At 56.0% G+C, this 12664-nt stretch overlaps 1 protein-coding gene across 1 annotated transcript in view; it reads right to left on the reverse strand.

Annotated features, from left to right (window-relative positions):
* The window catches only part of GREB1 (growth regulating estrogen receptor binding 1), a 71447-nt gene that overhangs the window by 42842 nt on the left and 15941 nt on the right, over positions 1–12664 (reverse strand). Inside the window, exons 5-10 of the mRNA XM_040622789.1 lie at positions 12319–12462; positions 10358–10486; positions 8336–8449; positions 7705–7848; positions 5219–5404; positions 1418–1768 (exon numbers count right to left, since the gene is read on the reverse strand). Of these exons, the coding sequence (XP_040478723.1) occupies positions 1418–1768; positions 5219–5404; positions 7705–7848; positions 8336–8449; positions 10358–10486; positions 12319–12462 (1068 nt within the window). The remainder of the gene's footprint in view (positions 1–1417; positions 1769–5218; positions 5405–7704; positions 7849–8335; positions 8450–10357; positions 10487–12318; positions 12463–12664) is intronic.

The raw sequence follows: 12664 nt of genomic DNA on the forward strand, positions 1-12664 counted from the left end.
GCCACCTAACATGGGCTTGCACTGTCTGACTCAGAACGACCACAAAAACCCGATCCCATTCTGCCTCCATCATGATCTCCCATTTCTCTATTCCTTTTAAGGCAAAACTTCCCAACCCAGTTGTCTCTATTTGTTCCTTCGCTCATCCTCCCTGGAGCCCAACCCAGGAAATGCCTTCATCCCACCGCCCCACAAGGACGGCTATGTCCCTGTCACCCGGGACGCCCTGGTGACAGAGGGAGGAGCCGATTCTGGCTCAGACAACAGCATCTGACCCATCTGGGGCCTCTCCCCTGTTCCCCGAGAACAATTTAAAAGTTTTCAAAAAAAAACAAAAACATTTCCGCTGTTCCTGCCATCTCGGTAGATGGTGTCTGCGTTATTCCAGCTACACAGGCCAAAGCCCTCAGGGTGCTCCCTGAGTCCTTGCTGCCTCCCACAGCCCACACCAGCCCCACCCAGAAGCCTTACAGACATCACTGCACAAACACCCAGGACCCGTCCGCCGCCAGGGACTGGGCGCTGGACGAATCCAGCAGCCTCCTCCCCAGATCTGCTCTTCACGTACACAAAATGGGTGATTCTTCTAACCCAAGTCAGGTCACATCCCTTCTCTGGGCAAATCCTCCAATGGTTTCTCAATCCGCGCAGGGGAAAATCCAAACTTCTGTGAAGGCTGTCAGGGCCCCAGGCAACGGCCTAGTCCCATCCTCTGCCCTGGGCTTCTGCTTCCCTACAACAGGCTAGGCACAGCACGGTGCCACATGGTCTTGGGGAGCCCTCCAGCTGTCCCCAGCGGCAACATCGCCTGCCTCCTCATTTCTCCCAGGCCCCTGCTCTAACGTCACCTCTGTAGATAGGTCCTCCTGACCCCTCCTAATAGTTGCTTCCCAAATGGGATCCGCCATCCCCTGGCCCTTCCACCCGAGATGTTCTGCACTGTTTGACGTCTGCCTCCCCCACCAGAGTGTCCACTCCAGGAAAGCAAGGACCTTGTTGTCTTCGTGCCTGTGTCCCCAGCCCCTAGAACAGTGTCTGCACGTAGTAGGGCTTCAGTAAGTGTTTTTATAGTTTATTAGTTAATTGACTCATTAATCTGCATCATACAATAAGATGGCTGGTTTTTTTTGCTCTGCACTAGCTAGTTGAAGGAACGGAGGGCCAGAGTCAAAAGGGACCAGTCCCATCACCAGGTGCATGGAGCCAGGTTTTCCACCCCGTCTATCCGCACTCCAGAGGTGCCCAGGCTCTCTAGGGGGAAATGGGAATGCTCACCTTCCTCTCGACAGGCTAGCCAGGGCACGCGCCTCTCACACCAGGAGGGCACCAACTGTAGTCACTAACCAACTGCGGCTACAAACCCCGGCCACGAGAGGCAAAGCACGCAGATCTGCAAGGGAAGAGGCACAGGGCTCACCGGTGACTGCGACGCAGGAGTCGATGGCGGGGCTGCGGCAGGCGCGGACGATCACCACGTAGTTGGTCTTGGCGAGCTTGCCCTCGATGAGCAGCCGGAACATCTCCGAGAGGCCCTCGGCCAGGGAGTAGGTGCACTCGATGATGTGCACGCTGTCGTTGCAGGAGGTGGCGGCCAGGCCGGCCAGCCAGGGCAGCTGCGCCGAGGTGACCGGGGCGACGGCGCTGGGCGCGGGTGGGCAGGGCTGCGGCTGCGCCTGCTGGTACTGCCGGATCTCCGTCAGGTGTGACTCGCGCCACGAGCGCAGGAAGATCTGCTCCAGGTCCTCCATCAGGGGCACCTGGTCGGCTGCTGGCAACGACAAGACGGCGGGACAGGCTTCAGGGCCGCCCGCAAACACAGAGCATGGTCCTGGGGAGATGTGTGCGGGGAGCTCAACAGTAACACAATCCGCATCATTCACGCTCCGGCGTCTTACAGATGCTGGGATGCGAGCACCTGAGGGGGGGCGCACACAAGCAGCCGCACGCTCCCCAGCCTAACCGCAGCTCCTCCTGCCCATTTCTCAGTCCGGGTTTCTGTGACAGGTTCTAAATCGCTGTAAGGACTAAAGCCTCCGACTCAGGGCTTGTCCCGTTTCCCCTACCTCCATGCGGAGCCGGGTGTCACGCTGTCTGCGGTCTGCGAAACCAGCACTGTCGCTGGGCCCATCAGCTCCCTTCGTGGGAGGCTCCGCCATCTACTTACCAGTGTCTCTAATGTTGATCCTTTTATGGCTTCCAAATAACCACCACTCTAAATACCTCCACAATCACACGTCTTTATGGATAGAACCTAATTTCCTAAATTCCCAAAACTGGGCTTCTGGAGTCAACTAATCTACATCATCGGACTGTTTCCAGATGGTCCAAGTGTGCCAAGCCGCCATGACGTTAAGGGCAGGTGAGGACACTGGTTATACTGCACCCTTAGCTCCACTGGATACCATCGCTTGTGTTAATTTCACCGGAAAACATGACTCGATTTGTTCATTTGTGCCTCTCTGATGCCTCGTGAAACTGAATACTTCTAACAGACATTTTCTGGTGTGTTTGTCCAAATTCTACACCTGGGTGAGCTGGAGGAAAGAGCACCCCACTTGAATTCAGAAGTCGTGCTCCCTCCCAGCTCCACCCAGCACCAGCTCGGACCTGGATCTAGCTACCTTAGGATACCAGTTCCGGACCTCAAAGATGGCGATCACACCACCCCCTCGCCCGGCTAGACCACGATTTGATTCGATTAGCTGTTAGACCTCCCATCTCTAAAATCTTGCCCCTGAGCCCACACCCCCTTCTGGAATTACCGTCATCAAGCAAAGCTCTCGGGAGATTTGTCTACCCTCACCACACCTGTTTCCTCACCTCCTCTCTCCAACCCCCTGCAGCACACGGCTTCTGTCCGCACACTCCTCGTACACACTCATGGTCAGGGGTGCTGATCGCTTCCATGCACTCAAACCCAACGCCCAGTAATGAGCCCTCACTCCGCTCCTGGCCTCACTCACTCAGGGGACTAGTCCCTCTCCTGAAGTGCTTTCATTGGATTCTGCGTCAATGTTTCCTGTTCCTTCCACACGTGCTGGCTGAGCACCAACCTTACACTGCAGGTGCCGCTGGACATACAGACGTGCACGAAGTCAACATTCCTGATCTCACAGCCCTTACAACCGAACGGGGGAGGGGCACCCAAATAAACAAACGCACATGGCGTGTAACTCCTGCGAGTGCTGCTGCTCTCCACGTAAGGTAAAGAGGAGACAGAGCCACGGGGCCTGCGGAGGGGGCGCGGTCTTAGATGCGGTGATGAGAAGGCCTCTCTAGATGACATGTGCACCAAAACTCAGAGGCCATGAAGCAGTAGTCGTGCAAATGTCCTGGGCATGAGTGTTTCTCGGGGAAGGAGCAGCCAGCGCAGGGGAGACTGGTATGCCTGGGGGGACGGCAGGGCCGGAGCAAAGGAAGCCGCCGCGGGACGCAGGCCAGTCACGTGGCTCCTGGAACCAGTGTGGGCGGAGTGTGTGATAGGAAACCTTGGCAGGCTCCAGCAGAGCACAGACACGATTAGACTCACAGTTGAAACAGATGTGCAGAATGGGGGCAAGAGCGGCACCTGGCAAGGAAGGCATGATGGGGAGGGTGGGCAAGGGTGGGTCTGGGACGAAGCAGGGCTCACCAGTGCATGGGATGTGGGTCATGAGAAAGAAAAAGATGCACACCATGTTTTCCCAGATTCCCGACCGTTCCAGGCAACATTCTCAGGGTTCTGCCCAACCCCGTGCCTCCCTGGCTGCTCCCTCCACCTCTTCCTTCAGATCCCCGACTCCTGGGGTGCCCCGGGGCTCAAACATCGGCGCCTTTCTCCCAGGGGCTCTTTTCTAGTCTCCCAGCTTCAGTACAGATCATCACTGGGCCAATGTCCCCAAACTGACACCTGTAGCTGCACCTTCTCCCCAGGACTCAAGTCCTGTCCGGCCAATCCTGGAATCAGCCCTTGGCGGCCTCATGGGCATCTCAAACTTGAAACAGCCAAGACAGAACTTACACTCATCCTCAGGTTCCACCACCCACCTGGGAGCTCTAGTCAAAACCCAGGCTGCCCCATTCCCTCCCCTCCCTCAGAAAGACCACCTACCGCCCTTACACCTTCAGCATAAATCCAGCGTCTCCCTTCCATAACCCTTTGGGGGGTCAAAGCTACCTTCCACTTTCACGGGGACAACACAGCCCTGCACCAGCCAGCCCCACACAGCAGCTGCTGTGGTTTCTAGAAGCGACGGTCAGATCATATCCACCCCTTGCCTAAAACCATTTCAGAGGTGCCGTGGATTGAATTGTGTGCACCCCAAATTCATATGTGGATGCCGTAACCCTCATTGTGACTGTCTTTGGCGATAAGGCCTTTAAAGAGGTATTAACCTTAAGTGAGGTCATAGGGTGAGGCCCTGGTCCAGTGGGACCAGTGGTGGTATGGAGAGAGACACCGGAGCTCTCTGTCCCTCTCCCCACACGCATGCGCCCAGGAAAGGCCCCATGAGCACACAGAGGAGGTGCTGTCTGCAAGCCAGAAAGGGAAGCCTCCCCAGAACCCGACCATTTGGCACCTGAATGGCGGGCTCCCGGAACCCTGAAACGTAAAAGTCTGCTGCTTAAGCCCCCAGGCTGAGGCACTCTGCTGCGGCAGCCGGAGCTGATGAGTACAAGTTGTCCGTCAGCGTGTCTAAAGTGCAAACCCTCGACTGTACCCTGAGGCCCTGCCCCTCTGCCGGCACCCCATCCCCCACTGTGCGGCAGCCACAGGCCTGGCCAGCCCTCACCGGCCTCCCCCTTCCCTCCCCCACCTCCTCACAGGGCTGTCCCACTCAGGTTCCCTCCAACATCGTCTCCTCGCAGAGGCCTTTCTCCGTGACGCTGAATCAACCCCCCACATACGGCTCCCTCTCCCCGCTCACACACGCCACCTGCTCACGGCTCCTCTCCCACCAGAATATACTCTCCCGAGGGCAGAGTCTCTGTTTTAGTCCTCGATCCCTCTGTGCATCTGGAAGGGCAAGTGCATGGTTTTTGGATCACCTCCGTGGGTTCTGACCCACTTCAGGCCCGGCCCAGGCTCTCAGGGCGGTGACCTGACTGCAGCATCAGCACGACCCGGGGCTTCCATCGCCCCCGGCCCCGTGGCTTCACAAGGGCTCCAAGTGCAGGCCGTGATCAGGACTTCTGCATTTCCCCACTTTTCCTCCCACGCGACGGGAGGGAGACTCACCGAGCTGGACGAGATAGTAGACGGTGAGCAGAAGCTGCATCTCCTCGGAGATGGGCTGTATGGTGGAGGCCCCATATTGCTCGTATGCCCGAGAGATGGACTGGGAGTTCTGGTAGCACGTGTACAGGAGGGGGCTCACGACGACGTCGCTCAGGTTCCCACAGAGGTAAGGGAAGTTCCCGTGGCCTGCGGGAGAAGAAACTCCCCCGCTTGGCAGCCGGCACTGGGCACAGCGTGTGGCCCCCCCACGTGCGGGATCTCCAAATACGAGGGGGCAATGCCGCTGGGGTAACTCTCGTGCCCCTTTTTGGGGTGACCTCGGACTTCCTGCCCTTGCCGGGCTGGCGCAGCAGCTCTGATAACGGACCAGGGCTGCAGCACGTGTTCAGTGCCTTGTGTCACACGTGCACGAGCTGCGGCCCAGAGGGAAGCGCCCACAGCAGAAGCGACACCTTGGGCCGCTCCTCTGCACCGACCAGACAACGCCTCGTGGAAGCAGCCCCTTCTGGCTCTCTGCCGACCGCCTGCTGGCCCGCCAGCAGCACCCCGACGCCTCCACGTGGATTCACATCCTCCCAGGGCTCTCAAGCAAGCTGGGTTAGGAAAGTAAATCACCGTACAGACCAGAGGCTCCAGGCCCTGAGAGAACTTGACCAACGCTCTAGTGCATGTCATAGATTCATTCTGACGACAACCCCCAGGGGCAGAAGAGCCCGGCTGGGTTGGACTCTCCTCCGAGCCGTGCACCAGCTGGGGGGCCCTGGGCAGGAAGCTTGACATCGCTAAGCCTCAGTCTCCACATCTGTACAATGGGGTAAACACATGTAGTCCCCATGGGGCTGCTGAGGTGATCGGATGTGCTAAATTCGTGTGTGGGGTCCTGTTCTCAGGCGCTCTACACTTACACATGAAATACACACTTACTGAACGCCTGCTGTATGCTACATGTGGGCACCGTGCTTGGCTCCAGGGAGAATCTGATGACTGAGACAGTTCACACCGTCAAGGAATTGTTGCTCAAACCTGCGGGTGCACGAGGGTCCCCTGAAAGGCAGCCTAAGGCACAGACTGCTGGGCCCTACCGCACAGCTTCAGATTCAGGAGTGGGGCCTGATTGCTGGGATGTGCCTGGGAACTCATGCCTCTGACAGGTCCTGGAGGCTGGTTCTGCTGCTGGATCAGGGACCACAACCGGGGTGCAGCTGCTTATTACCGTGATTCAAGCTGCGTGGGGGCCCAGGTGAGAAAGAAACTAAGGAAGCCTCACCGAGAAGCCACGGGGGTGGTTTGGGCATGCGGTGGGTGGGGGCGGGCAGGGAGAGCCAGGGAAGCAAGCATGTACGAAGAGCACACGGCTCGAACAGAGCAGCCGCGCCGGGAAGTGCCGTGAACTCGAGGAACGAGGAGGATGGGCTCTGTCTAAGGTCTGCTGGGCCCTCACCCCGACTCTCCTGGGGCTCCTGGCTCAGGGGAGGTGCAGGTGAGGGTCCTGCCGGTGTCACCGTGCTCTGTTTTCTCATCACTGTGCTCTCAGCACCTACCATGGACACGTGATGGCCATGCACAGAACACGGGTAATGCTGCTGCATGCTGACCCCGCCTTAATCAGCCAATAGGGCCCAACGGAATACTGGCCCTGCCTCCTGCCCAGTTCAAAACCCAGATTTGCACCCTTCTTCCTAAATACCCTGTCCACTTTTGGTTTTTTAGGAAAGAGGAGTGCTTCTCTTAGTTCTTAACCGCCAGTAAGATCTCTCTCCCACTCTCCTACCACCCTCTCTCCTCTAATCCTAAAAACTCGATACCAAATACAGTATTAACTTAATTAAGAAGAATCCGAATGCGCATGTGTGTTCCTACGTGTGTGCGCATTATCATAGGCCAGCACGTGGGACCACCGAAAACCATCATCACACAAGTCCCGCCCATGCTTCACTAGAAAGGGACTTCTGTAGTTGAGCCAAATATGTAACCCCACGTAGCACACGTTAGCCTACTGTCACGATACAGAGATCAAATCTAGTTTTATGTCTCCACGTGGTGACCGTGGCCATCTCGGCCCAAAGTCAGATTTCATAGTCAAAATACACCAGTGGCGCAGGGTGACAATAGGACCACCCGCCAGACCAGGGGTCCTTGAAGCAAGGGGCTGATGGATCTGTCTCCGATCCCTGGTGCTTCGTACTGGGCATGTTCCCGGGGCAGCAGCTCAGCAAGGTTGAATGAATGAACGCGTGAATGAACAAACAGATGGGCATCTTGGAACCAACTCATTTCACCCGGGGCTCGTTGTGGGAAACCGTGACCAGCTCTCAGCATCTGATCAGGGGCGACACTAGTGACTAGTCTGCTTTGCTCTTTCATTGCTCTGGACGGGGTCTTAGAGCTTTCTCAGGAGGACACTCCTGTCATCAGCCTGTTGCCTGTTCCCTGTGGACTGCTTCAGGCCCCCCGACCTCCACCATTTGTCCCACTGCTGCACTTGCCTTTAAATATCACCAGCTTGGCCTTGCATATTTTCAGCAAGTTGTCAGGAACAGACACTGGTTCTCCCGAGGCCACGACAGGAAAGGTGACTGAAGCTGGTCCCACCAAGCCAACCTGGGGCACGCAGGACATGCCCGCACTCTCTAGAAGCATGTAAAGAGTGTTAGGAAGACGCGTGGAACAGGACCGCCTACTCTGAGCGACGTGACGTCAGGCCGGCCTACACACCTGCTATAGCCTGGCGCTTACCCCCACTTGGGAAAACATCCAAGTCTTGGAATCACGGATTCCTGAGGTCAAGCATCTTTCAGGTCGCTCAGTCCAACCTTCCCCACCAAACAACACAGTCTCCTCCTCAATCTCTCTGCCTCGTGACAGGCAAGCCCCTTTTCAATTTCTTTAGAGTCAAGGAGCTAGCTCCCCACTGTACAAGGACCCTGAGCTCTGCTGTGCAGCTCCAACACGTGAGAGACCCTTCGGTCATACCCAAGTCTGCCCCCTAGAACATCCTCACCAATTCACACGTATGCGTGTGCATGCACGCACACTCATACACACACGTGTGCCCCACCAGCGGCACTACCACCAGCCCCCGAGTCTCAGATATTTGGCAAGGCTGCTGACGCTTACCATACTTAGCTCTGTCCCCAGCACCCTGGGAGTAGCCTCCATCTGTAGCTGATGGAGATTCTGGAGACCACCCTTTGTGGCGTTTTTTGGGAGGCCCGGAGTTTGATAAGATACCTAGACAACATTCAGAGTATGGATTAGACTGTCGCTAAGGACAAGCTTCACAACATTCCCCTGATTTGGACAACACTTGTTATTTTAAACATCAGAGCTTTGCAATGGCTCTTAGCTGTTTAGGGAAGCATCTGGGCACGAGGAAACATTCTGTCCCTCTGAGTAAACATTTCATTCCAAACCACCCACGTACTGAGTCTTTCTCTGAGCCTCGGCACCCTATTCTTTAAAATGGGATCAGAAACCCTGCCGTGAAAGGTGGTTTCATAAAGACTAAAGAGCATGCACGTAAAGCACAGAGTCTGGGCCCACTGACTGGGAGCCCCGGAGATCACTCCCTCTCCCCCTCCTCGTCTAATCATTCCAGGGAGTGAGGGTACATTTCTGCAGACCAGCCGCGCCATCCACCACCAGAGCTTCACCACTGGGGGGCAGTACCGCTCCACCTTCTGCTCCACTCCCACCCCAGCCGTCACTGACCACTAGCTTCAGAACAAAAAATCAAGGGGAACAGAAGCTGGTACTCGCTGCTGTTATTGAGTCATCTCTGCCCACTCTAGATAACAGCGTGTGCGTGACTCACGCTATGTTCCTGGGTTATTCAAAATATCAAGAATTGGTTACCATATTTTTTTGAGCAATCCAACACAAAATTTCCCGTGTTTAGAGCTATACATTCAACTATGACTGCACGTTAAACTCACCTGGGAAACCTTTAAAATTCTGTGCCAGGACGTAAGCCTATCCCAAGTAAACCAAAACCCAGCATCTGGGGGAACCCAGGCAACGTGGGGGCCCCAAGCTCCCTGGTGACTCTAACTCACAACCGGGGTTGAAAACCGTAGTTTAGAGAAATGGTTCTGTAAATTTGGTCAGAGAAGGAAGGAGCTGGACAGAAGCAGCAGAGGCTTGTTAAAACTGCCCGCTCCTGGACCCTGCCTTGTCCTACAGAACCGGATCTCTGGAAACGAGAGTGAGAAAAATGCCATTATCCCCAGGCACGCTGGCTACGCCTAAGTGTGCTATGGTCTGAGCGTTATTGCTCTGGACTCTCTTAAAGGTAATAAGGCTATTCTCACCTCTTCCTTAGACTGATCAAAAATGAATAAAGTGAATAAAAAGTTAAAATACAAGGTACTTTGTTTACAAAGAGCTCTCAAGCAGGTGGGCTCCTTCGACCAACACCCCCCCCCCCAGCAATGCGGGACAGGCAGCTACGATTATGGCTGTTCGTGTCAGACCACAGCTTCTCCTGCCCTTACCTCTGTCCTCGAGTGCCAACAGAGACGCTTCCATAGACACGAAGATGCCAGCGCCCCTGATAACTACATTAAACTATCAATGAGGGGCTGGGCCTCGACACTAAGGACAGAAGGTCTACAGATGTTTTCCCCTTTGGGACACAAGCTCTAGCTGCTCCTTGAGAAGACCAGCTCAGGGACGATGACGATGGTGGTGGCATAACGGTGTCCACTAGTGAGTTGTTGGAAGTGCCCTGAATCTCCATGCAGCCCCTCATCTGACCCTCTCGGCTGCCCTGGCAGCAGAACTCTTATCTCTAGATGAGGCAACAATTTAGTCAGAAGGCTTGTCCAAGATCCCCCAACTAATAAGAGCCACAGTTGAGTTTCGAATTCACATTTTTCTGATTTGGGAGCCCACGTTCTTCCCATGACACCATGCTGGACCCTATTTCTCAAGAACTCTACAGCCCTCCTGATGCCCAGCCCCCGGGAGACTGGGCACGGCCCCACAGACTTGGGAGGCACCTGCTGGTCGGTCCAGACTCCCCACCCCCATGCCACACAAACTCCAGGAGGCTCAGTGGCCCCAGCACAGTGGCTCCCGCAACCCCCACAGCAGCCTGGCCCGGAGAAAAGCACGACCCCCCAGGACAGGCAATGCTACCTAGCGCCGAGGGCCGCGGCACGGCCGACGGGTCGTTCTTCACCAGCTGTTGGTGCTTCGGGGAATCTTTGCCATTGAGAACGGCTGGACCCACAGCTGCCGTTAGCGAGGGGTGCTCAGAGGCTGGTCCTGGCAACAGAGAGAGAGAAGGGGGGGCACACAGTCAGTTTAGAGGACACTCCGTGAGCCCAGCTAGCGGGAAATTACTTTTCTTCCATTTTTATTAACAAGCTTTTTGCCGACAAGTGATTCTGCCCACTGAGAACACACACGCGCACACACGCTCCTGATCCAGTGAGCACGGCCTGGGGAAAGAAGGACCAGGGAGACCTGAGGAGCCAGTGGGGCCCCGAATCCCAGGGGAGCACTCAAGGCCCTTCCACCTCCCTCCCCCTCCCACTCACGGCTCAGGCTTGTACCCAACACGCTCAGGAAAGCTGTCAGGCTTGCAGTCGCCCAGGTCTGAGCTGCTCATGGGGCCTGGGGCTCCCCGGGCCTGAGGATAATGCTGGGGGAAGAATGGTCAGAGAAGGAAGGAGTCTGGTCTGGAATGGTCTGGAAGGCACTCCAGAGCCGGGCTTAGCACAAAACATTTCCTGTGGGTGAGGTGGCATGAGGAGGGGGTTCAGAGCATAGTTCTGAAGCCAGCCGCCCTGGATCTGAATCCTGGCTCTGCCGCCCCCTTGCTGAGTAACCACACTTAATTCACTCGACCTCCCTATGCTTCAACCTTCTCATCTACAAATGGGGACAATAACCGAGCCACTGCGAGGAAGACATGATCTCACAGAAGCAAAGTGTGCAAACCAGTGCCTGGCAGATAGCAAACACTAAGAATTCACTATTAGTATCATTCTTAATCCTTACAATCACCCTGCAAATTAGAAAAGATTTTCCCCCCCGGGGGCCTGGGTGGCTCAGATGGTTGAGCACCCAACTTGATCTCAGCATACTCGCTGCATTTAAAAAATAAAAAATAAAAAAAAAGATTTTCTCCAACTTTACAGATGAGGAAAGATTCAAAGAATTTGAAATGTGCTGCCCCAAACTGCCCAGCCAGACGGTATCAGCACTGGGACTTACGCCCAGGTATTCCAATGCTAAAAACAGTGGGCTCCCCAGTTGCCCTGGTAGCAGAGGTCCCGGGTGGCCTGGGCACCGTGAGGACAGCAGCAGACACCACGCAGAGAGGGAGGCATGGCGGGAGGGCTCAGTTCCCAAGCCCAGGCACAGCCTCTTCATTACCGATGTGATAAGCCAGGTGGGAGCAAGGGCACCAGCCCCCGTCTCAAGGCCCCTCTACAGACCGTCTCGGCCAGAGCAATGAAAACAGCCACCACCACCCCGAGTCCTCAAGGAGGCTGCTGTGGTCACAGCGATCACGCTTATGAGGTCTGTTCAGATGGCAAAATGCCAAGCACGTGAACCAGAAATGCCTGCTGTCAAATCTGGACTTCACCTCCTATGGCCCATGAGATCCTAGGCCAGCAGCCGAGCCTCGACTTCCAAGGCGGTACCCTGGGGGAACTCAAGCCAGCTTGCAGGGCGCTGTTAGGACTCAAGGAGGTACACACGCAGCGTCGCGGCATACTGTGCACGACGGAAGTGTGCTAGCCAGTGTCACCTGCCCCTTCCGGGAACTCCGGTCCAGCACTGACTTGGTGCCGTTACCGAGCGAGCTCTAAGCTGCAAACGGGTTGTGCAGAGGGACCCCACGCACCACACCGCCCATAACGGGATCACCTTCTGTAGCCAACAGGAATGCAGGACATCTTTCCAAATCAAAAACATAGCATGCTGTGCCGGAAACTACTACAAATTCCAGATGAAACACAAAGGCACTGTACAAAAGAGGACGTACAAAGCACGCCTCTTATTTATCTTGAAGAATGTGTGGCCGCCACGCCGGGGACACGCCAGGCCCGTGGGTACAGCACTTCCGGCGTTTGGATGCCGCTCACCTGCCTGCTGGGCTCCTGTCGGGAGGCTCAGCGTCGTGCCAGGGACGGGCTCGCTGGAGAAGGCAGCCAGAGGCCCGGAGCTCTCCACGGGCGGGAAGAGGGAACCAGAGCACGTACTGGCCGAGGTCTGCCGGCTTCTGAACTCTAAGGAGGCAAGACGCATGCGTGAAAACCAATTCCCCACTGGGTCTGAAATGTTTTCCTAGACCAGCGTTTGTCGCACAAGAGTGCTAGATACCTAGAGAACTAAAATGGTGCAACAGCTTCCTGGCTTTGCTTCAGGGTAGCTGGGGGTAGGCGAGGGTGCTCCGTGCCAAGGGCGGGGGAATCCGTCTGGGGGACAGCT

Source organism: Ursus maritimus, unplaced genomic scaffold, assembly GCF_017311325.1.
Source record: "Ursus maritimus isolate PB19 unplaced genomic scaffold, ASM1731132v1 scaffold_6, whole genome shotgun sequence".
Taxonomy (NCBI): domain Eukaryota; kingdom Metazoa; phylum Chordata; class Mammalia; order Carnivora; family Ursidae; genus Ursus; species Ursus maritimus.